The sequence below is a fragment of the Malaclemys terrapin genome, chromosome 5 (assembly GCF_027887155.1).
Source record: "Malaclemys terrapin pileata isolate rMalTer1 chromosome 5, rMalTer1.hap1, whole genome shotgun sequence".
In the NCBI taxonomy this organism is placed as follows: domain Eukaryota; kingdom Metazoa; phylum Chordata; order Testudines; family Emydidae; genus Malaclemys; species Malaclemys terrapin.
In genome coordinates this window covers 18851009-18875125 of record NC_071509.1, presented here as the reverse complement: position 1 = coordinate 18875125, position 24117 = coordinate 18851009, and the positions used below count along the sequence as shown (strand labels likewise).

The following is a 24117-nucleotide window of genomic DNA, read 5'->3' as shown; positions in this document are numbered from 1 at the left end:
GGGAAATTTTTAACCTAAGCTGGTCAAAATAAGCTTAGGAGGTCTTTCATGTGTCTTTCACATCTGTACCCCAAAGTTTAGAGTGGGGAGGGAACCCTGACAGTTGTACTTTACTGAGTTGGGAGGCAAAATTACGTATTAATTTGTTGCATTCTGGTGTTAATTCAAAAGCAGCATATCAGGAAAGAAAGTATTTAAATGACTTTATTAAAACTTCATCCTTGTAATTTAGGGCCAGTTTATACTGCGTGTGGGTAATTATTCTGACTGTGCGTGTAAATCTAGTAACTTTGTCAGCAAATGGCCAGTTACAGGCTTGACTGGTCATTTGCATACAGTTATCACATCTGCATGCACGCACATTTTGGGCACGCCAACATATGGATATTTTTGAAAAACTGACCCTAACAACCTCAGGCTGTTGGCTACATCAAGGGTCAATTACAAATTTCCAGTATTGATATTTAAAACTATGTAGTGGTGTGTTAGTTTTTTATCCCTTTAGTGAATCAAGTAACTGGATGGTTATAGCTTAATCTTCATTAGGTGATGAGCTACTTTGATAGTGACTAAATCCTACAGGACAAAGTAAGAGCATCTGCAGAGACACAGTGAACTGTACTATGTATAGTGAAGATGACTGGAAGTGAGCAATATGCAGACAGTATTTCTAGGAAAGAGCTTCTACAAAAGAGCATGGTGTTCTTGGGTGTTTTTCTGCAGATCCCTGCTACCTAAAAACAAACAAACAAACAAACAAACAAACAAACAAACAAACAAACAAACAAACAAACAAACAAACAAACAAACAAACAAACAAACAAACAAACAAACAAACAAACAAACAAACAAACAAACAAACAAACAAACAAACAAACAAAATGGCTGAAAACTCAGATTAGAAGCCCAAAAAACCTGACCTACCCTGCCAGTTAAAATCAAAAGTGTATTAAAATTATAATTACATTCAAATAAGAAAAATTGTAGAATACTGTACCTTATCAATAGTGAGCATATAGAAGTGAGTGATGTCATTTTCATGGGCATATTTGATTCTTGCCCTACACTCCTCTTCATCAATTAGTTCACCAACATATTCATTCACAAACTCTCCCTGAAGGATAGAAGAATGTCACTAGTAAAGAACATACCAAGCCCACCAACAGTGTCACAAGCTACCAATGCTTCATTAGAGTGGAATGAAGAGTTCTCCTTTTATTTTGATGTTCACTATTGAGCAAATCAATTCCTTTCAGAGATAAAGATTTGTACATTTTTCTTTTAGGTGCAACGTAAAATGTCCCCCAAAGTAATTATGGAATATTAATTCCTATTATCAGGAACTGAGAAGTGTCACGATTCCTACCTTTTTTATGTCCCTCTTAGCGACCAGACCCCACCCTTTGCCATCAGTTTTGATTATCTTTGTCTCAGGATAATGACGTTTGGTAAAGCACTGATTTTGGCAGCGTTCTCCAGCTGGACAAACTTGTGGATGACATTCATACATTAGCATCCGGTTTAGACACTCAGAATCAAAACCACAAGGGTTTTCATCTGAGGGTTTGCAGTTGCACTTGGGAATCTCAGAAATGTCAGCAGTATAAATCTGAACTTTACCACAAGGTTTGTTCACCTGGATAAAACAAAAATAGTTCAAATATTATTTTAAAACACTTATTAGATTTTGTAAAAAAGAAAACATTTATAGGTTAATATATATTCAAGTATAAGAGAGTTTATCCAGTACAAGCTCTCCTCCCCATCTCACAACCCATTCCATGCTCTCCATTATCAGTCTTGGACTTAGTCATCTCTCTGGTCCATCTCTAACTCTTGTCCCATTTCAATCTAGCTACTGATCTCTCTCACTCCCTCTCTTCCATTCCCTTACACTTCTATTCAAACATGCTCTTATACCCTCCTGACTATTTATTTATCCAAATTCTTCTCCATCTCTCCCTTCTCAAATGCCTCTGAGCTCTTTGACCGTGCTGTCTAGAAACACCCTCATATAATCCACATTTCACTCTTCACTCCATTGGAACTGTTTTTCTTCTTAGTTAGCATCTCCATTTCTGGAGGTTTGCAACCAGGCTAGCACATTCTGTATTATCCTCTGCTAATGTCTTTGTGAATGAATAGTCCTTTTGATACACCCAGGATACCACATCATCCATCCAAGATCATGTTTTTCTGCCTCATGTTTCTTCCGCCATCACAACATTCCCTTCCAGTGCCCATAAAACATACATCAACCACTAAACCTCCTAAAATGTGCTCTTCTAATAGACTCTCTCTTTTCATGAGATCAGCATTTGCTCAGTTACAATCATCTCCAGTACCTTTTCACAGATTATGCAGTCTATCCATGATATTTTCAGAATTATTCTACAAGACCGTAATTCAAAAGATTGTAGTTTTTTAAATTATCAATTGTTTGAATGCCCATGTTTCACAGCTGTGATTTAACACAGGTCAAATCTAAGTTTTTAAGAGAGGGAATTCAGTCTTCAGACTTATGTCCCTTCTCATCAGATGTTTGTTCTTCCAGAATGTCTTACTGTTCTGGTGCTGACTTCAGAATCCATACTTTCATCTTCTGTAATGAGGATTCCTAAATTGGAATAATTTTTCACTTGCTGTACAGCTGCGTCATTCACTGGAAATTGTGCACATTTTCCCAGGATCCATAGTTTTTTTTGTCTTGTCCACATTCAACTCTAGACCATATTCAGATATAATCTTCTCTAACTTCATCAATCAGCAAAAAGCACGTTCATCTGCACAGCAAATGCTATTCGCCCATTTTCGATTCATCTTAATACCTTCTTGTGTTTCTTTGATTAATTTAATCAAACACTCACAATAAATGTTGACTAAAGTCAGTGACATTATACATTTTCTCCTCTCAAGTTCTAAATTTTTAATTTTTTTTATCTTCCATTATAATCACCTTCTGATTCCAGTATAATTGTTTTATTATTCGGTGTTCATATCAATCCGACAGATCTTAATATGTTGAGCAATTTGTAATTGTAGATTCTGTCTGATGCTTTTTGGAAGTCAAAACACCATATACAATTTTTCCCATCAACTGATCTTTCTAATAAGAACTTCAAGTTCATAATGGCATTTATTGTGTTCTTTCCTTATTTGACACTATTATTGTTCGCTTATTTCCTTACCATTCTTTCCTTGTATTTGGTCTTTAACAACTCACAAAAGTATTTTAGAAGTAAGCGATGCTAGGCTGATTGTTCTGTAGTCTTTACAATCCAGTGTGTTGGTCTTTTTTTGGATTTGTACACAGTGAAGTTGTAAAAAGTCTTCTGGCAATTATCCTGTCACAAACATATTCTTCATTACCTCTTGACAGGACTTTCACGCCTTTATCCCCTATGCTTTTAAAAATTCAGTCGGTATTCCATTCTAACCTAGCACTTTTCCATTCAGAAGTCTTTTTATTTATGCCATGATTTCATCATGCATTATTGGCAGGCTTACTTGATTCACATCTACAATGGAGGTTTTTCAGGCCTATCATCACTATAGAGTTCCTTGATATAGTTTGCCATCTCTCGTTCTTGTCTTCAGGATCTGTCATTTTTGTCCTTAAGGATCGTATTGGTCACTGTAGCGGGGTGATCACCCGCTCCGGCCCAGAAAGGGTTAAAGCCAGCCTGGGGAGAGGGCTGAGGCTGGGAAGGAAAGCTGGGGCTGATTGGGGAAGGCAGTAACAGCCTATTAGAGGCTGTGGGCCAGAAGCCCAAGCAGTCTCTCTCTGCGTTGAGAGAGAGAAGGGCCTGGCTGCAAGGAGCTACAGACAGGGTACCTGAGTGGAACAGGGCTGGGGAAAGGCAGAGGAGCTGGGGAGCTCCATCCTGGAAAGACCCAGGGTGCGGCCTAGCATAAGGCAAATAGGTACTGGGGGTTGCAGAGGGCAGCCCAGGGGTAGGCAAAGGCAGCAGGTCCAAACCCAACCTTGCCAGTAATGAGTAGCTGACACTGCAGTCTGCCCCAGGGAGCGGGGACTAGATGATGACTGGCAGTAGCCTGATACTGAGGTGTGGTAGGGATAGTGGGTGGGGGTTCCCCTGGGAGGGGGAGACCCAGAACTGTGGGGGTACTGCCAGGGGGCAGCAGCCAGAGAAAGGGGCACCGGGGTCCTGGGAGGGACACGGGGCCAGCGGCAAGGCAGATCACCAGCCTGCAGGGGGGCGCTATGGAGGCTGACATGCTAATTCCCGAAGACGACCAGCAGGAAGCGCCGCAGGGGTGAGTCCGCAACGCTACAGTCACCTTTCTTTCTTCTGTCATTGTGTTACTTACCTTTACTGTTTTCACTAAGATCATAAACTTGGTCACAAGAAGGGAGATAAAGTACCTCTTTTCTCTGTGCATTTCCTTAATCCGTCTTTGCTCCTCAGAGATGATCATTCTCTCCCCAGGTTTCTGTGACTGTACACTCTTCTGCTTTTCCTCCTACCTTTCCATCCAATCTTTCAGGTGTCATCTCTTCAATTACTAATTAGCAACCCCAATTCTGTTTTCAGATGCCTACTTTAAACATTCCAGACCCTTTCAATTCTGTTTCTGAGCAAGCACAACTGCTCCCACAGCTTCATAATTTACATGCTCATTTCCCCCAAATCTGCATCTCTCCGGTGACCTCTTCCTGTGTTCAATCTTTTTCTAGATGTCCTGTTATCATCTCAAACTTCGCATGTTGAAAAAAGGCTTATTCCTCCTCCTAAGCTCTCTTCTCATTCCCTCCACTGCCATTTTCTTCTCAGCTACTCAGGGTTGTAACTTCAGTGTCAGACTCATCTTTCCCCCACTTTCATGGCTCTTCTTAAATCCTGCATCTTTCTCCTTTCCAAGATTTTGAAAAGTCAGCTCTTTTAAATTGATCACCAAGATCCTTCTCCAAGTCCTCATGGTTATCTCTTGCCTCAACTGCAACCTTCTCCTCTGTGGTCTCCCGCATCTCACATTGCCCATCTAATCTAAACAAAACACTGCTGCTCACATCAACATTTCAATATTATTCTCGCAAAAGACAGATCAAATTATTTTTTTCATTCTCCAAAGATATCTGCACTACTGGTCCAAACACTGGACCTTCATCGAGTTTATCATGAACTGTGTCCAATTTAGACTAGATTCCCTAGGGCAGAGCACACTGCTGGAGAGCAAATATTAAGAGAAATGCATTTTTTAAAAGTCGTATTAAGTTCAATATCCATACATTTCAAAATAAATTCTGCAACTTAAAATTTGTCCACCTTTTTCTCCTCCACAGCAGATTTCCTCAAATCTTACCTTTATGTGTTTGTATGGTGGAGGTTTACGTTCATTTTCTTGGGTTTCTTTGGCTTCTCGCTGAAGTTTTATTTCTCGAAATCGAGATTCAGCTTCTTGCAAGGCTAAAAAACAGTTATATCATTAGAACTTGTAGACAGACTATTATTCCCTGTAGCCCACCATGCTCCTCCCTGTTCTTTTATTTAGTTAATCCCATAGTATCTTCTACCTCCCCTTCTAGCTGCTTTAATTCCCTTCTACAGAAACAAATCTAAGTATCTATATATAAACTCCTCTCTATATGTAAGGATATTATAAGAATTGCTAAAATAAAATAGTAAGAAATAAAAACAACTGCATTAGTTCAGTGACATCCTGGGAATGCTGTGTAGCAAGGTAAAACCTGAGTACTCTCTTGCTTCCTAAGCGGGGGATGTGGAGATGCTTCAGTAAGAACAGGGTTCTTTGTCTCTTTAAGCAGCCACAATGTACAATCCAATTTAAAAGATAAAGATATCCATTCTGGAAGAGGTCCTGCATCCTCCATCCCAAGCATAAGAAATGGTATGATTTTAAATCCAAAGTGGAATATAGGTTAGAGGTAAACAGCTGAGATCCTCAAGATCCAGTCTGGATTGACTTTGAGCAGTTAGATCCATGAGAATTTTACATGATTAATCAGTGTATGATAGCTGGGACAAGGATTTTATTGTAGTGTTTGTAAAATTCTGGTTTAGCTTTGTGATGCTAGCAGACGTGCCATGGCACCAGGCCTCAATCAACACGGACAAATGCATAGCTGGAAACCATCTGGGTAATATTGTCAAAATAGATAGAGTAATAAGAATGTGTTTAGACTTTAATATATGCTGCATCCTACAAACATAGTTTCACTTATCTGTACCCAATGTTATAGAGCAATAGAAAATGTTTGCATTATAAATCTCTATAATTGTGTAACTCACCAAACAGGAAAGAAGCATTAACTAGTGTAAAGTTCTGGGGCTGTAGACAAGACAGTCCATTGAAATCAAATGAGCCATTGTGTAACATAAAAGGACGAAGACTATGTCAATTGCCCTCCCTGCTCACATGAAGATGAGACAGGCTCAGACGCTTGTATTCTGTTAGTCTGAACTCTGTGAGAGGGGAATAAAAATGCCTGACCAGAAGAAACTTGTGGTGATATACTGCTTGAACTCTGAGGGGCAAGTATTTCTAAGCACAAGCAAGGAGTCCCCAACAGTTTAGCTTGCGTTAGCCCTAAAGGACATATAAAGCATGTATATTATAGCAGCTGCTATCAACTTTTGGAACCTGAGACTGTATTTCATTTGTGTGTGTATATCTTTACCTGTCATGAGCCACTCCAGATGGTGTGACAAGCTTATGCTCGCAATTAAATGACACAATTTACTTTGTACCCAAGACTGTATCTTCTCCACCCAACCAGTTTGAACTGTTTTTCACAGAATGCATTCCTGTCCCTTCAAAAGCTAACATACATGGGTATTTAAACAGATGACTAATATGCAAAGACTGCTGAAACAATTTTATTTACAGTGCAAGTGAAGAAAAATGGAGTTTAATTACCTGTAATGGGAGGTTGAGATGTATGGTTTCCCCATCTGTACTCCACTGTGGGTACACATACTCCATGTGACTGAGTCCATACATTTTTACTAAGCCACGTTCGTTGGTCCACATGCAAGTAGTAGTTCTCTTTGTGCTCCAGAGTATAATTAGATAATGCAGACTGACACATCTCCACTTCCTTTTCTTACTGCAAATCTGGCTATCGCATGGGTAATGAAATACAGATGGGGACCACACATCTCGAAGAACCTCCAGTTACAGGTAAATAACCTCCAATGATATCACAATAGGAGGATGAAAAGTGCTGATTGCTGCCAGATTGACCTGTAGAGAATTGATAAAGAGACCTGATGTCTTAAGGGTCAATCAGTAAATTGGGATAGCAGGGAACTCTGGAAACAACTGATGTTGTCGTGATCAAGAGTAGAAAAGCTTCCCATTTGGCTGAATAACATTTCCTGGCAGACTTCTTCCTGATCTGATTGACGATGGATTGAACTGCTACTGAACATGAATGCTGTACATCTGATGTCCATCCGAATACCATGCCTTGAGCTGAAGATCTCGTTAAGAAAGGAATCGTCAATCTCCCATTCGAGGTCTGCTGAAAAATGTCTGCTGAGACTGAGGGAATTCTGTGCACCTTATTGGTATGCTGGTGAGAGAGTTATGTAACATCTGACGAACTAATTCCAGAGGTCAACTGTCTATACACAGAAGACAGTTATGTTGTCCAACATCATCTGGCTATGACAAGATCAGATGAGTGGGTGGAATGCATTGTAGGCCCAGTGGACCACCCTTATTTCCAGCAAATTGAACCTGTTGAGGAGGAAAGGTCTGGCCCTTCCTACTCTCCCTACGCGACCCTCACCAGGAAAAGCAACATTTAGTGCCCTTGTCTAATGGAGTAGTTTTGGAATACTGCATCCTGGACCTTTCTGTAGCCACCTACTCCACTAAGGAGCAGGGCACCAGATGAATGAATAAAAACTCTGCCCCCACTAGATGGCACAAAATATTGTTTCCAGGCTCTCTTCAGGGCAGGGGTGTGCCATACTGATCTGGTGGGTTCCAAAATGGCTTGGATAACTGGAAGAGCCAAACTCAAAGGGCCAGATTATGTCCAGTAGGGCCTATTGTGTGTCCTGGACCTCTGCAACAACTCCTGGTACTGCCTGTGGTCATTGGGTGGAGAGGGAGATGATGATGTGATCACCTCATCCAGAGAGGAGGACAACATAACCATCAGAACTGTTGGGTCTAGCTCAACTACCTCGTCTGCAAATTCTGATGGAGCCAGTTGACATCAGTTGGGAAAGGAGGGTCGGTGTGCTTCCTGCACAGATCAAGGGTGCCTGCTGTATGGATCCCACAAGCTGCAGTAAGACCAGAAAGCTCAACCAGAGGGGGAGGCCTCAAGGCATTGGGTACCAGCAGTCCCCTGTGTAGCCATATTTGGAATGAAGCAGATAGTTCCAATACCATCCTTGGCCTCTGACTAGGCTAGTTTCTCTTGGGGGAGAAACCCCATCAGGAGTATCAGATTTTTCTTGACGAAATGATAGGCTCCTATTCTATCAATGATGCCGATGGTACCAGTGGGAGGATGTTCTAGGTTGTGGTCGCAGGAAGGCAGGATACTCTTCCCCTCAAGGTATTTTTCCCAGGTGTAGGGATATCTCTAAGAAGAGCTGGGCCCAATACTAGGGGAGACTGTGTGCCAGACAAGGTGAATATCTCCTCCAGCAAGGTAAAGGCTTTGGTCCTTTGGTGTTTGGGGGCTCCTAAGAAAGGTACCAGAGGATCAGATCATAAGAAGGTCTAATGTTAGGGGAAACCTCATAGAGAACATCAGAGCCACTGGATGGGGTCCCAGCATCAAACTTCCAGATGGAATCATTAGGTACCGCTCATTAGGTTACGGGGTGGAGTTGGAGCTAGTATCGTTGGATCCTTCTTCCTTCACATCTTTCTTTCTTGGCCAGAAGGCTTATATGGAACTCATTCTTTAGAACCCATTCACGAGAACTTGCCTGACTTTGACCAACAGGGGGAAGGATCCTTTCTATTAGAGGCAGATATGTACCTGCCTATGTTCACATCCCCTACTCAGCTGTGAGAGTTTCTTAGGCTTCATAATTTTTGCCTTGACACCAGAACTTGTGTCCGGAGGGCACTGCTTATTGTCTGAGGCTGTTGTACGAGGGGGTCTCCTTGGCCTGAATCTAAATGGGGTTTCATGGCCTACTCCTTGTGGTACTTTTGCAGATGGAGTTCTCATCCATCATGAGTTTAGGGAAGGAAGGAGCAGCAGATGCTGCACTTGGTGGCGATATGGGCCTCTCCAAGGCAATAAAGGCAGTGTTGAAGAAGATGGAACAGGAGCAGGGGAGACAATTCTTGAACCCCAGAACTCTTGGCATAGTCCCTCTTTACAGGGAGAAGCTCCCTGAGACAGGGAGAACAAACTACACTAACTACGAAAACACTAAAAAACTAAACTATTAAAAGCTATTTACAAATTGCATTCATAGGTTCACAGTATAGGAAGATCAAAGCAAACATGGAGGATTCCAACTCAGGCCATGTGGCAATAAGAAAAGGAACGGGAGAGGCATTCGTCTGCACTGCCCTTTACACTCTTGATTTTGAGCACTAGGAGAACAACTGTGCATGTGGAGACTAATGAATATTACTTGCTAAAAACATCCAGACTCAGGAGCATGTGTATCCACGTGCGCAATACATGTAGGAACCATCATTTGAAGAACAATCAGATTCACAGATTAACTGCCAATGTAAAATGGCCTTGCATGAGTGAAGTAAGTAGTGTTTTTTCTAATTTCATAATTATCAGCTTTAAACCTCTGCTGTATTTCAATGTTGCAGCATTCTGCTATACACCCATCCTTGTGAAGTACAATGTAAAGCAAAAACAGGTACCATGGTTTATACTCTCCTTATTCAGAGGGTGTCAATATATTTAAAGGATTATCCCAAAGTTTTGTGGATGGTCATTTATGCTCAATGCTTGCCTGTCAGAAAAGAAAATTGTCAATGCGCTGCTTAGGTTATACTCTGCTAGAAGTCTGAGAAACAAAGCTTTTAATTCAGAGTAATAATAGTAACTAAAGTGTTCTGAACAATTCTTCTGTTGTATATTTTGACATGAGATACTACATAAGCAGACCTGGGCTCAGTATCCTGTCTAAAGAAAGCAAAGCATACATTCCACAAGATTAATTTTTGTTTGATTAAAGTTCTATACCAGTTTTGAAGACTTTCCCAATTCCTTTAATTCCTTGGTATCTACTTCCTCTGTCTCCTTCCATATATGGAAACACACGAGCTTGATGTGTCCAATAATAATCCTTAGACCCAAAGAAAAAAACTGGAAATTCTCCAATTTCATGCTTCATTTTCTGGATATTTGGGGGAACATTTTTTGGATGGCAAACTTCTGCAGGCCACCATCTATCACAGAAGTACAAATAAAAAAACAGGGACAGCATTTTAGTCAAGCCTTCCTCCAAAAGACAACTTAGCAACAGTAGTTTAATAGTAAACAATTATTATTACTTATTTCAGAGTAGCAGCCGTGTTAGTCTGTATTCGCAAAAAGAACAGGAGTACTTGTGGCACCTTAGAGACTAACAAATTTATTAGAGCATAAGCTTTCGTGGACTACAGCCCACTTCTTCTTCTTGGTATGCATCCGAAGAAGTGGGCTGTAGTCCACGAAAGCTTATGCTCTAATCAATTTGTTAGTCTCTAAGGTGCCACAAGTACTCCTATTATTACTTAATGTACTGTGAATAGGGTGTCACGTAGAACAAGATTTAAGGGAGCAAGTCACGACAACAAAACACAATAGAGCAGTTTTAAACCTAACAAAACAAAAAAAAAAAGTGGCCCTGCTTTGAGTGCAATGGCATTTTAAACACTGCATCCAATGAATTTTCAAGGTATCAATGGGCAGAACCTTATTGATTTTGATGGAAGTCAAAAACCAGCCAGGGGAAACTGGGGGACACACAGCTGCTCACATCTTGAGTAACAAAACCAACAGCTTTAACCAGGTCTTTAATTGTCTATAGATCAAAGAACTGGCTGATGATTCCATTAATTCCTTCCAGCAGAACACTCTGCCCCTCAAACTCAGCTCTGCTCATTGTTCCAATGGCGTTTAAAACCCTGAAAGACTTCTCTCCCAAACTGAAAAGATTAAAATCTAGCCAGCCACAGATTATACAATCTTAATAATACATATTTACATACGTCTCAAATAGAGGGGGACATGAAAGCAACACACCAAGAGGAGGTTACTAACTTGTAACTGGAGGTTCTTTGAGATGTGTGGTCCCTATCTATATTCCACTGATGATTACACGCATGTGCCCTACATCGAGCCGGAGCTTTTGAAAATAGTAGGGTCCCTTGGTCCGCACATGCATTCTTGCTCTGCCTCACGGTTTCGACAGAGGCAATAAAGAGCAAGGTGGACCGACTGCACCCTCAGTTCCTTCACTGCAAATCGCGCAGCAGAGGGTAAGGAGTGAAATATTGGAATGCAGATAGGAACCACACATCTTGAAGAACCTCCAGTTACGGGTAAGTAACTTCTTCGAGTGATTGCCCCTATTGTATTCCACTGAGGGAGATTGTGATGGATGCCTCATTCAGTGTAGCTGTTCTCCGTTCCATGGTTGTCATCTTCATCACACCTTTCTCCTAATTAATATTGCTTGGCAGAGTCTTGCACCAGGGCATAATGGGAAGACAAGTTATGTACCAAACTCCACGTGGCCTCCCTACATATGTCCATGAGTGGCATATCGTGAAGTGCGACTATAGCTGATGCTTGCACTCTCGTGGAGTGGGTTCATACCCCAAGGGCTGGAGACAGTCCTGATAATCAATACAGGGTGATGCACCCCAAAACCCACTTAGAAATCCTCTGAGTGGAGCTGGCCTGCACCTTAATCCTTTCCTCTGTAGCAATAAATAGTCTTGGCTTCGTCCTCTGCAGGTTAAAGGCCACAGACCTACAGACATCAAGGGGGTGAAGGTACCATTCCTCCACTGAGGTGTGCGGCTTCAGAAAGAAGGCAGGTAAGCATATGGCTTGGTTGAAGTGAAAGCGAGAAACAACTTTCGAAAGAAACTTGGGATGCAAGCACAGGGAAATTTTATCTTTTTGGAACGTGTGTGTGTAGGGAGGGGTGGGTGCGGGGTGCACCGCCATCATGGCCCCCAGTTCGCCCATCCTTCTCACAGAGGTAATAGCTACCAGGAAGGTGACTTTCATGAAGAGAACAGAAGCATGAGGCCTGAGATTCGAAGGGAGATTTCATCAATGCTGTCAAGTATCAGAGGGGTAGCCATGTTAGTCTGGATCTGTAAAAAGTGACAAAGAGTCCTGTGGCACCTTATAGACTACCAGACGTATTGGAACATAAGCTTTTGTGGGTGAATACCCACTTCGTCACACGTATTCACCCACGAAAGCTTATGTTCCAAGACGTCTGTTAGTCTATAAGGTACCACAGGACTCTTCGTCGCTTTCATCAATGCTGAGGATATGGTTGAGGTCCCACTGGGGAGTGATAGGGAGAAATTAGTTAGGGAAGTGGATTGGACTGAAGAATTTGTGGATCTAAAGGCGAGGAGGCCTGGATTTACTTCAAGTCAAGGTTGCAGAAACTATCCTGCATCCCAAGAAAGGGGAAAAACTCATAGGCAGGAGTTGTAGACCAAGATGGATGAGCAACCATCTTAGAGAGGTGATTAAGAAAAAGCAGAAAGCCTACAAGGAGTGGAAGATGGGAGAGATCAGCAAGGAAAGCTACCTTATTGAGGTCAGAACATGCAGGGATAAAGTGAGAAAGACCAAAAGCCATGTAGAGTTGGACCTTGCAAAGGGAATTAAAACCAATAGTAAAAGGTTCTATAGCCATATAAATAAGAAGAAAACAAAGAAAGAAGAAGTGGGGCCGCTAAACACTGAGGATGGAGTGGAGGTTAAGGATAATTTAGGCATGGCCCAATATCTAAACAACTACTTTGCCTCAGTCTTTAATGAGGCTAATGAGGAGCTTAGGGATAAAGGTAGGATGACAAATGGGAATGAGGATATGGAGGTAGATATTACCACATCCGAGGTAGAAGCCAAACTCGAACATCTTAATGGGACTAAATCGGGGGCCCAGATAATCTTCATCCGAGAATATTAAACAAACTAGCACATGAAATTGCAAGCCCATTAGCAAGAATTTTTACCGAATCTGTAAACTCAGGGGTTGTACCATATAACTGGAGAATTGCTAACATAGTTCCTATTTTTAAGAAAGGAAAAAAAAGTGATTCGGGTAACTACAGGCCTGTTAGTTTGACAACTGTAGGTCTTGGAAAAATTTTTGAAGGAGAAAGTAGTTAAGGACATTGAGGTCAATGGTAATTGGGACAAAATATAACATGGTTTTACAAAAGGTAGATCGTGCCAAACCAATCTGATCTTCTTCTTTGAGAAGGTAACAGATTTTTTAGACAAAGGAAATACAGTGGATCTAATTTACCTTGATTTCAGTAAGGCATTTGATACGGTTCCACACGGGGAATTATTAGCTAAATTGGAAAAGATGGGTATCAATATGAAAACTGAAAGGTGGATAAGGAACTGGTTAAAAGGGGAGATTACAATGGGTCATACTGAAAGGTGAACTGTCAGGCTGGAAGGAGGTTACTAGTGGAGTTCCTCAGGAATCGGTTTTGGGACCAATCTTTTTATTACTGACCTTGGTACAAAAAATGAGAATGTGCTAATTGCGGATGAGACAAAGCTGAGAGATAGAACGGTTACTTACCTTCTGTAACTGTTGTTCTTCGAGATGTGTTGTTCACGTCCATTACACATTAGGTGTACGCGCGCCGCGTGCACGGACGTCGGAAACTTTTTCCCTTAGCGGCTCCCGTCGCCAGAGCGGCGCCCCGCTCCAGGGTATATATATCCCTGCCGACCCGACCACTCCGGTTCCTTCTTGCCGGAGACTCCGACAGAGGGGAAGGAGGGTGGGAAGTGTAATGGACGTGAACAACACATCTCGAAGAACAACAGTTACAGAAGGTAAGTAACCGTTCTTTCTTCTTCGAGTGATTGTTCACGTCCATTACACATTAGGTGATTCCCAAGCTTACCATTGGAGGTGGGTAGGAGTCAAGATACAACGGATTGTAGCACGGCCCGACCGACCATCGCGTCCTCTCTGGTCTGATGATGGATCGCGTAGTGGGCTGTGAACGTATGCACGGACGACCAGGTGGCTGCCTTACAGATCTCCTGGATAGGGACCTGCGCCAAGAAGGCCGTTGAGGACGCTTGGGCTCTAGTCGAGTGGGCCCGGATCTCCGGAGCCGGAACATTGGCGAGCTCATAACAAGTGCGTATACAATGCACAATCCATGCCGACAAGCGCTGTGTCGAGATAGGCAAGCCTTTCATACGTTCCGCAATAGCAATGAACAGCTGGGCTGTTCTGCGGAACGGCCTGGTCCGTTCCAGGTAAAAAGCCAACGCCCTCCGGACATCCAGGGTATGCAGGCTGCGGTGGTGAGGGTCCGTATGGGGTTTAGGAAAAAACACCGGTAGGCAAATGTCCTGCCCCATGTGAAACTGCGATACCACCTTTGGGAGGAATTTGGGGTGCGGCCTCAGTTGCACCTTATCCTTATGGAACACTGTATAGGGTGGTTCCGAAGAGAGGGCTCTCAATTCCGATACCCTTCAGGCCGAAGTGATGGCCACGAGAAACGCCACCTTCCACGAGAGGTGCGTAAGGGAGCAAGTGGCCAGGGGCTCAAAGGGGGGACTCATGAGTCTTGTTAGGACTAGGTTCAGACTCCACGCCGGGACAGGCAGGCGCGAGTAGGGAAACACCCTTTCCAGCCCCTTGAGAAATCGGGCCACTGTGGGGTTGGAGAACACTGACACTCCCAACTCTCCCGGATGGAAGGCCGAGATAGCGGCTAAGTGAACTCTAATTGAGGCGGGCGCAAGCCCTTGATTTTTGAGGTGCAGTAGGTAGTCCAGGATCGACGGCACTGAGGCTTGTAAAGGCTGTATGCGGAGAGGCTCACACCAGTGGGAGAACCTTTTCCATTTTGCCAGGTAGGTCGCTCTTGTAGAGGGCTTCCTACTATTAAGGAGGATTTGCTGGACTTGGTGAGAGCACCTGTGTTCTGCATCATTCAGCCAGAGAGATACCATGCCGTGAGATGTAGCGAAGACAGGTTCGGGTGGAGTAGGCGACCTTTGTCTTGCGTGACTAGGTCGCGATGGAGGGGGAGGGTGATTGGATCGGCTATTGACAGTTCCAGCAGGGACGTGAACCAATGCTGGCGTGGCCAGGCCGGGGCGATAAGAATGATCGTCGCCCTGTCCCTGCAGATCTTGAGGAGAACCTTGTGTATGAGTGGGAACGGAGGGAAGGCATATCTCAGGCTTCCTCCCCATGGGATCATGAAAGCATCTGCTAATGACCCCCGGCTGAGGTTCTGGAACGAGCAGAACTGAGGGCATTGGCTGTTGTCCCTGGTGGCGAATAGATCCACCCGGGGAAAGCCCCACCTCCGGAAGATCGAATGCAGGACGTCTCGCCTCAACGTCCATTCGTGCATTCGGTAGGATCGGCTGAGGCGGTCTGCTAAACCGTTTTGAATCCCCGGAAGATACGTCGCGATGAGGTGTATCGCATGGGCTATACAGAAGTTCCATAATTGGAGTGCCTCGCGACAGAGGGGAGAAGACCGTGACCCGCCCTGCTTGTTTATATAGAACATGGCGGTAGTGTTGTCCGTCAGGACTGCCACGCTGTGACCTTTTAAGGTGGCGCGGAAGGTCTGGCAGGCGAGGCGAACCGCTCTTAGCTCCTTCAGATTGATGTGAAGCAGCTTGTCTTCTCTGGACCACAGCCCTTGGGTCCGCAGTTCTCCCAGGTGCGCCCCCCAACCCAAGTCCGATGCGTCTGTTACCAACGTCAGAGTGGGCTGTGGGGCAGCGAAGGGGATCCCTTCGCATACCTGTTGGCGATCTAGCCACCAGCGTAGCGAGCCGAGCACCTGGTTTGGGATCGTGACTACTTGATCCAATGGGTCTCTGTTGGGGCGATGCGTGTGGGCGAACCACAACTGTAGGGGCCGAAGCCTCAGGCGGGCATGTCTGACCACATGTGTGCAAGCTGCCATATGCCCCAGAATCTGCATGCAACACCTTGCCTTTGTCGTGGGGAACATTAGGACCGTGCTTACGGCTCTGTGAATTGACCTGAACCGTGCCTCTGGTAGGCTCGCTTGTGCGGTTACCGAGTCCAGGGTTGCCCCTATGAAGTCCAGCCTCTGTGTGGGGACTAACGTGGACTTGGGCACATTGACCCGGAGGCCGAGCTTGTCGAACGTCTGCAGGGCCAGCGTCACGCGAGACCGGACCTCGGCCTCCGACCTGCCCGCGAGTAGCCAATCGTCCAGGTACGGAAATACACGCATCCTTCTCTTTCGAAGGAAGGCTGCTACCACGGACATGCATTTTGTGAACACTCGTGGTGCTGACGCAAGGCCGAAGGGCAGGACCGTAAACTGGAAGTGGCGCTGGTCGACGACGAAGCGCAGAAAACGTCTGTGGGCCGGATTGATTGAGACGTGAAAGTAGGCGTCTTTCATATCGAGGGCAGCATACCAATCCCCCGGATCCAGGGATGGAATAATAGTTCCCAGGGTGACCATACGGAAGCGAGCTTTGATCAGAAACTTGTTGAGATCGCGCAGGTCCAAAATAGGACGGAGGCCTCCTTTTGCCTTGGGGATCAGGAAGTATCTGGAGTAGAATCCTTTTCCCCTTAGGTCTATTGGAACCTCTTCTACTGCTCCAGCAGCGAGAAGGGTCTGAACCTCCTGCTTGAGAAGTTGCCCGTGAGAAGGGTCCCTGAAGAGGGACGGGGAAGGGGGATGGCAGGGAGGGGGCGAGGAAAACTGGAGGGTATAGCCCACCTTCACTGTGCGCAGGACCCATTGGTCCGATGTTATGCGCGACCATGCCCGGTAGAAATGGGACAGGTGGTCTTTGAAAGACAGAGGAGGATCCGGAATGGAATATGGTACGCTGTCCTCGGGCGTAACTTCAAAAGCCTGGCTTATTTCCTGGCTGTGGCTTGCCCTGGCCGTGACTCTGGCCCTGGTTAGGCGTATTGTTACGCCTCCGCCTGTTATCCCTGCCTCGATGGCGGTACGGCTCGTGTCGGGGTCGAGGGTGGTATTGCCTTTGCGGCGGCTGGGGTTTAAAGGGCTTACGCTGCGTTACCGGGGTGTGCATACCCAACGACTTAAGGGTCGCTCGGGAGTCCTTAAGGCTATGTAGCCTGGCATCCGTCTGGTCGGAAAACAAGCCCGAACCTTCAAACGGGAGGTCCTGCAGCGTAGTCTGCACCTCCGGCGGGAGACCTGAAGCCTGCAACCACGCCGAATGTCTCATCACGACTCCCGACGCAATTGTTCTAGCCGCAGCGTCTGCTGAGTCTAGCGCAGCCTGTAAAGAGGTCTTGGCCACTGCCATTCCCTCATCCACCAGGGCCGTGAACTCCTGATGCGCGTCAGATGGGAGGGAGTCCTTAAACTTGGCGACTGATGCCCAAGAGTTAAAATTGTGCCTGTTTAGAATCGCCTGCTGATTGGCGATCCTCAGTTGAAGGCCCCCCGAAGAATAGACTTTTCTCCCGAATAAGTCCAATCTCTTGGCTTCCTTGCCCTTGGGGGCAGGAGCTTGCTGGCCATGCCGCTCCTTTTCATTGACCGCCGAGACCACCAAAGAACAGGGGGACGGATGCAGGAAGAGGAAGTCAAACCCTCTAGACGGGGCAAAGTATTTCCTCTCCACTCCCTTTGCAGTTGGTGCACTGGAGGCCGGTGTTTGCCACACCGTCTTATAGTTGGACTGTACTGTCTGTATAATCGGGAGTGCTACTCTGGAGGGGCCCTCCGGGCTCAGGATATCGACCATGGGGTCATCCTGCTCTACAGTCTCCTCCGCTTGCAAGCCCAGATTGAGGGCTACCCGGCGAAGCAGGTCTTGGTGTGCCCGGTGGTCAATCGGGGGAGGGCCGGACACCAGTGTGCCCGCTACCGCCTCATCTGGCGAGGAGGAAAAGGTCGGGGCCTTCTGCCCATCCTCATTGTCCTGTAAACCTGCGTCAGCCAATTGTTCCTCTGCGGCCTGACCCGCAGCGAGGGATTGGGACGGTACCGTACTCGGTGCCGAGTCCACTCCTTCCCGCTCCGGTGGTCTAGAGACCGTTGCCTCCCTATACGATTGCGGGCGGTGCCGCGGGGAGCGGGATCGGTACCGGGATGGCCCGGATCTCGAGGCTCTCGATGGGGGCCCTTGTTGGTAGTAGGCCCAGGGTGTCCATAATGGCCATTGGCTCGGCTGGCCCCATTGGGACTGACCGTAGTCCCTGCTGGCCTGTGACCTATGGGCATACCCGCCGTATCGGTCAGAGTCGGTCCCCGAGACCACTGATGGTGATCTGGAAGGCCACGGTGGCGCCGTCGGATGGTGCCGGTCTGGTCTTGGGGAGTAGCGCCTCCGCGACCAGGATCTGGAACGGTGCCTTGCCGACCTGGATCTGGAACGGTACCGGTGATCTCGGGACCGGGAACGGCTACGGCTGGTCGGTCTTGGGTAACGAACCGCCGACGCTTCGCGGTGCCGACTCGTGCTTGGTTGCTGAGTCGGTGCCGACCGTTTGCTGAAGCCCGACTGCTGCGGTGCTTCCTGCGCCGAGGGCAACCGGGAGTCCACCGAGGCGGAGCTCGACCGGGACCGGTCCCTGGAACGGTGCCGGGACGGCGACCGTGATGGGCGCACCATCGCCGGCTTGCCTCTGCGCGGCAGCATAGGCGGGGCGCCTTCAGCGCGTGCCGGGGCCTCGACGGACAAGGCAATGAGGTCCTTAGCTGCCTCAAACGTGTCCGGAGTGGAGGGCTGTTCCACGAGCTCCTCCAGCCCTTCCTCCTCGCTCGACGCGCCAGTCCCGGGGCTCGACGGGCCCTTCGGCGCCGGAGCCACTACCGGGGTCCGTGTTGGGGCCGTATCGGCCTTAGGGGCACTCGAGGTCTTCACCGGTGCCGCCTTTTTGTGCGGGGAGCGACCTCGGGCCTTAGGTTGGCTCTTCACTTTCGCCGGCGAAGACGATCGGCGTCGCGTATTTCCCCGCTGGGTCGGTGCCGCGGTCTTCGGATGACCCACCGGCGCCGGTTCCCGCACCGAGGCAGGGGCACTCCGCACGGAGGCAGACGGTGCCGTCGAAGTGGAGGGCTGTAACGCCGTCTCCATGAGCAGCTGCTTAAGGCGAAAGTCCCTCTCTTTTTTAATTCTGGGCTTAAAAGCCTTACAGATCTTGCAGCGCTCTTTCTGGTGAGCCTCCCCCAGGCAACGAAGACACGAAGCGTGGGGGTCGCTCAATGGCATGGGCCTGCGGCACGTGGCACAAGCCTTGAAGCCTTGGGCGTGTGGCATACCCCACCGCCCGGGGCCGGTGCCGGGGCTGAACAAACAACCCCGGCAGGAACTTTAAGAACTTTAATGAGCTGTTAACTACTTACTAAACACTACAACAAACTAACTGATAACTGCTAGATAACACTAATGACTATTGCTAAGGGACACTCTCAGATGAGAGACAGAGTTGTTCCAACGCCACCACGGACGGTAAGAAGGAACTGGAGTGGTTGGGTCGGCAGGGATATATATACCCTGGAGCGGGGCGCCGCTCTGGCGGGAAGGAGGGGGCCCCGCCGGCCCGCCGGGAGCCGCTAAGGGAAAAAGTTTCCAACGTCCGTGCACGCGGCGCGCGTACACCTAATGTGTAATGGACGTGAACAATCACTCGAAGAAGAAATTGCCAATACAGAGAGGGACCGGGATATCCTACAGGAAGAACTGGATGACCTTGTAAACTGGAGTAATAGTAATAGGATGAAAATTAATAGTGCAAAGTGCAAGGTCATGCATTTAGGGATTAACAAGATTTTTTGTTATAAACTGGGGACGCATCACTTGGAAGTAACAGAGGAGGAGAAGGACCTCAGAGTATTGGTTGATCACAGGATGATTATGAGCCGCCAATGTGATATGGCTGTGAAAAAAGCTAATGCGGTCTTGGGATGCATCAGATGAGAGATTTCCAGTAGAGATAAGGAGGTGTTAGTAACGTTATACAAGGCACTGGTGAGACCTCATTTGGAATATTGTGTGCAGCTCTGTTTAAGAAGGATGGATTCTCCCATGTTTAAGAAGGATGGATTCAAACTGGAACAGGTACAGAGAAGGGCTACTAGGATGATCCGAGGAATGGAAAACCTGTCTTATGAAAGGAGAATCAAAAAGAGTTTGGCTTGTTTAGTCTAACCAAAAGAAGGCTGAGGGGAGATATGATTGCTCTCTATAAATATATCAGAGAGCTAAATACCAGGGAGGGAGAGAAATTATTAAAGCTCAGTATCAGTGTGGACACAAGAACAAATGGATATAAACTGACCATGAGGAAGTTTAGACGTGAAATTAGACGAAAATTTCAAACCATCAGAGGAGTGAAGTTCTGGAATAGCCTTCCAAGGGGAACAGTGGAGGCAAAAGACATATCTGGCTTCAAGACTAAGCTTAGTAAGTTTATGGAAGGGATGGTATGATGGGATAGCCTAATTTTGGCAATTAATTGACTATTAGCAGTAAATATGCCCAATGGCCTGTGATGGGACACTACATAGGGTCAGATCTGAGTTACTACAGAGAATTCTTTCGTGGGTGTCCGGCTGGTGAGTCTTGCCCACATGCTCAGGGTTTAGCTGATCACCATATTTGGGGTCGGGAAGGAATTTTCCTCCAGGGCAGATTGGCAGAGGCCCTGGGGGGTTTTCGCCTTCCTCTGCAGTATGAGGCATGGGTCACTTGCTGGAGGATTCTCTGCACCTTGAAGTCTTTAAACCACAAGTTGAGGACTTCAATAGCTCAGACATAGGTCAGGGGTTTGTTACAGGAGTGGGTGGGTGAGATTCTATGGTCTGTGTTGTGGAGGTCAGACTAGAAGATCATAATGGTCCTTTCTGACCTTAAAGTCTATGAGTATGTGAGTCTTGTACTGCCAACGAACACTCTCATTGTAGTGAAGATGCACATCCAAAACCCAGGCTCTCAGGTGAAGCATCTGCAGATCGGGATGTTTGATCCTGCCATTGTGTTGTGTGAGCAGTTCAGGGAATGTCAGTAGTGGAAATGGAGGATGCTTCAAAATACAGAGAAGAGGAGGAAACCAAAACTGGTGAGGCCAGAATGGGGCAATCAGGATGACCATGGCTCTCTCCCACTGAATCTTGTGGAGGACCTGGGGAAGGAAGGATGGGGTGGGAGAAGGCATAACTTATCTGGTCGGACCAGCAGATGACATGAGCGTCACCTTGGCAATAGGCTCCAATCCCATCCCTGGAACAGTCCTGGAAGCATTTGGTGTTAGCGTGAGAGGCAAAAAGATCCCTGTTCGGAGTCCCCAAATGGTCAAAAATGCCCACGACCACAGAGTCGTGCAGCTCCCATTTGTGGTCATTCTCTTGCCGACCAGTTTGCCTTCTTCTAAAATAGCCTGGAAGAGGGTATGAGCCTGCTGGAGAAGCGTGTCCACAAGGTCTGCTAACTGGCCATAATTCAAAAAGTCATATATTGCCAGTAATGCCAGGTAATTAGAGATGAGAAACTGAAGGCTGGCTGAAGAAAAGACCTTATGACCTAGGAGGTCGTATCTCTTATCCGCCTTATATGTCAGAGTGGAACGTGGGAGCTGTTGCCTAGCCCATTCAGTAGCAGCCTGTATAACCAGGGAATTGGGTGAAGGGTGAGCAAACAGAAACTCAGATCCTTTTTAGAGGAACATAGTATCTTTTTTCTGCCCCCTTCGAGGTGTGTGCATAAGTGGCCAGGGTATCCCAGACAGTACATGCCTGCTGAAGAATGGCATTGTTGATTGGTAGCACCGCCCTAGCTGGTAATGATGCATGAAGAATGTCAAGTAATTGATGTTGGCTGTCCTGCACTTCCTCCAGTGGAATGTGGAAGGCATCGGCCACCCTCTATATCAGGGGTAGGCACCTATGGCACGCGTGCCAAAGGTGGCACACAAGCTGATTTTCAGTGGCACTCACACTGCCTGAGTCCTGGCCACCGGTCCAGGGGGGCTCTGCATTTTAATTTAATTTTAAAAGAAGCTTCTTAAACATTAAAATCCTTATTTACTTTACATACAACAATAGTTTAGTTATATATTATAGACTTCTAGAAAGAGACCTTCTAAAAACGTTAAAATGTATTACTGGCACGCGAAACCTTAAATTAGAGTGAATAAATGAAGACTCGGCACACCACTTCTGAAAGGTTGCTGACCTCTGCTCTATATCAATTCCTGGAACTGGCGGTAGTTGGCTGGGACAGGGAGGAAGGAATTGACACTCCTGCATCTGAAGGCGATGGGAACCTCTCCAGATCCAGTGGCACCGTATTCAGGCCTGCCGGTGCATCCTCCCAACCCTGGTTCTGAACATCTACTAGACGAAGGCAGGAGTGGTGAGATAGGGGACTCCTCTCAGATGGATCAGGAAGATTCTTAAGGGGGCTATTGGGGCCAAGGCCCCCAGTACAGCCAACCAGACAGATCTGGCAGTTGCTGCAGTGGACAACACAGACTGGGGTACCAGTGGCTCCTGTGCTGAGGATAGGGAGGATATTGCCACTGAGTCAGTGAAACATTCGGGTATTTATGCCAGCAGTGCAGGAAAGGCGGACCTTGTGTTCCATCTGAGTCCTCCAATGCTGAGAAGTCACAGCCTTGTTTGAACTGTGGTACTGTCAGAACCAAGTCAGTCACAGGGGTGTGCTCAGGAACATGATCCAAATGCAGCAAGTCCAATGCTCTTATGAGGCAAATGCACCGAGAGACGTGGCAATCTTACCTCATCCAGGGCAAACGGTTCATGAACGGAGAACTGCCTCGGAACTGATGATTCCTGTGACTTTGGTGGTATCGATCCAGAAGGCGCACATGGCTCGGTAACTGGGACCAGCGGGCCCAGTGTTGTGTGTGTGACTTCTTGCCATGCTTGTGAGCCTGGGAACACACCGCTCTTCCAAAACTGAACTTGTAGAGGATGAAATGTCCTTCTTGGGCCTTAAGGAAGATTTACTGCCATGCTTATGACATGCTTCCTTACCTCATGGCTAGGCCCTGGCATGGGGTCCTTAGCACTGGTACTGGCAGAACCAGACTGGGACTCTGCAGTAGGAGGCGTGCTGCTCGACTGCTCAAGCTGATGTACTGGGTGGGGGGGGGGGGGGGCTGAGGGGATGGGGGGGGCGAAGGGGTTCCCTGGCCTGGATCCAACCATGGCTTCGTGGTGATCTCTACGAGTTGCTTCTTGAGGTGGAGAGCCTGGCCTTCCTAGGTATGGGCTGGGAAGGAGAGACAGATATTGCACCTTGATGCAACGTGGACTTCCCCCAAGCAGTAAAGGCAGCATTGGTGCTCATCACAGATCAAAAACGAGCGAGGGCAGGAAGCGCAGATCTTGAACCCAGGCATCTTCATCATAATCCAATACCCAAGCGTGGGTGCTGGGGGACGAAGGGGGTCAGTAAAACAGTATCCCAAAGTCCTTAAAATCTTAAAAACTACTGCTAACACTAAAACTACTACAAAAATAACAGAATGCTGAACTATATACAAGCATAAAACAGTTTTTTTCCTGTATTGAGGAAAGTGCGTCACGAGAGATCAGAGAACAGAAGATGCTCTGAATTGGACCATGTGGTGGCAAGAAGGAACTGAGGGCCTGGTCAGTCCGCCCTGCCCTTTATCGCCTCAGTCAAAACCATGAGGTAGAGCAAGGGCCCATGTGTGGACCAAGGGATAATGCTATTTTCAAAAGCTCCGGGTGCATGCGCATAACCCTTAGTGGGACAATAAGGAACATCACTCAAATGAGACTGGGATATAAGGAACTACTGATGTGTGCCATGAGCCTGGCCTACAGAAGCAGTGGGTGACACTCTAGTCTAGACACAGGTAGGCTAAGATAGGAGCAGTTACAAGGGAAATGGGGGACACACACAGCTCCTAGCATGGG

General features: G+C 46.8%; 1 protein-coding gene across 4 annotated transcripts in view; it reads right to left on the bottom strand.

Annotated features, from left to right (window-relative positions):
* Positions 1–24117, bottom strand: part of NSD2 (nuclear receptor binding SET domain protein 2) — a 182829-nt gene that overhangs the window by 16824 nt on the left and 141888 nt on the right. For all 4 annotated transcript variants that reach the window (XM_054030048.1, XM_054030047.1, XM_054030050.1 and 1 more), the window contains exons 16-19: positions 10175–10380; positions 5326–5429; positions 1367–1636; positions 998–1114 (exon numbers count right to left, since the gene is read on the bottom strand). In XM_054030048.1, the coding sequence (XP_053886023.1) occupies positions 998–1114; positions 1367–1636; positions 5326–5429; positions 10175–10380 (697 nt within the window). The remainder of the gene's footprint in view (positions 1–997; positions 1115–1366; positions 1637–5325; positions 5430–10174; positions 10381–24117) is intronic.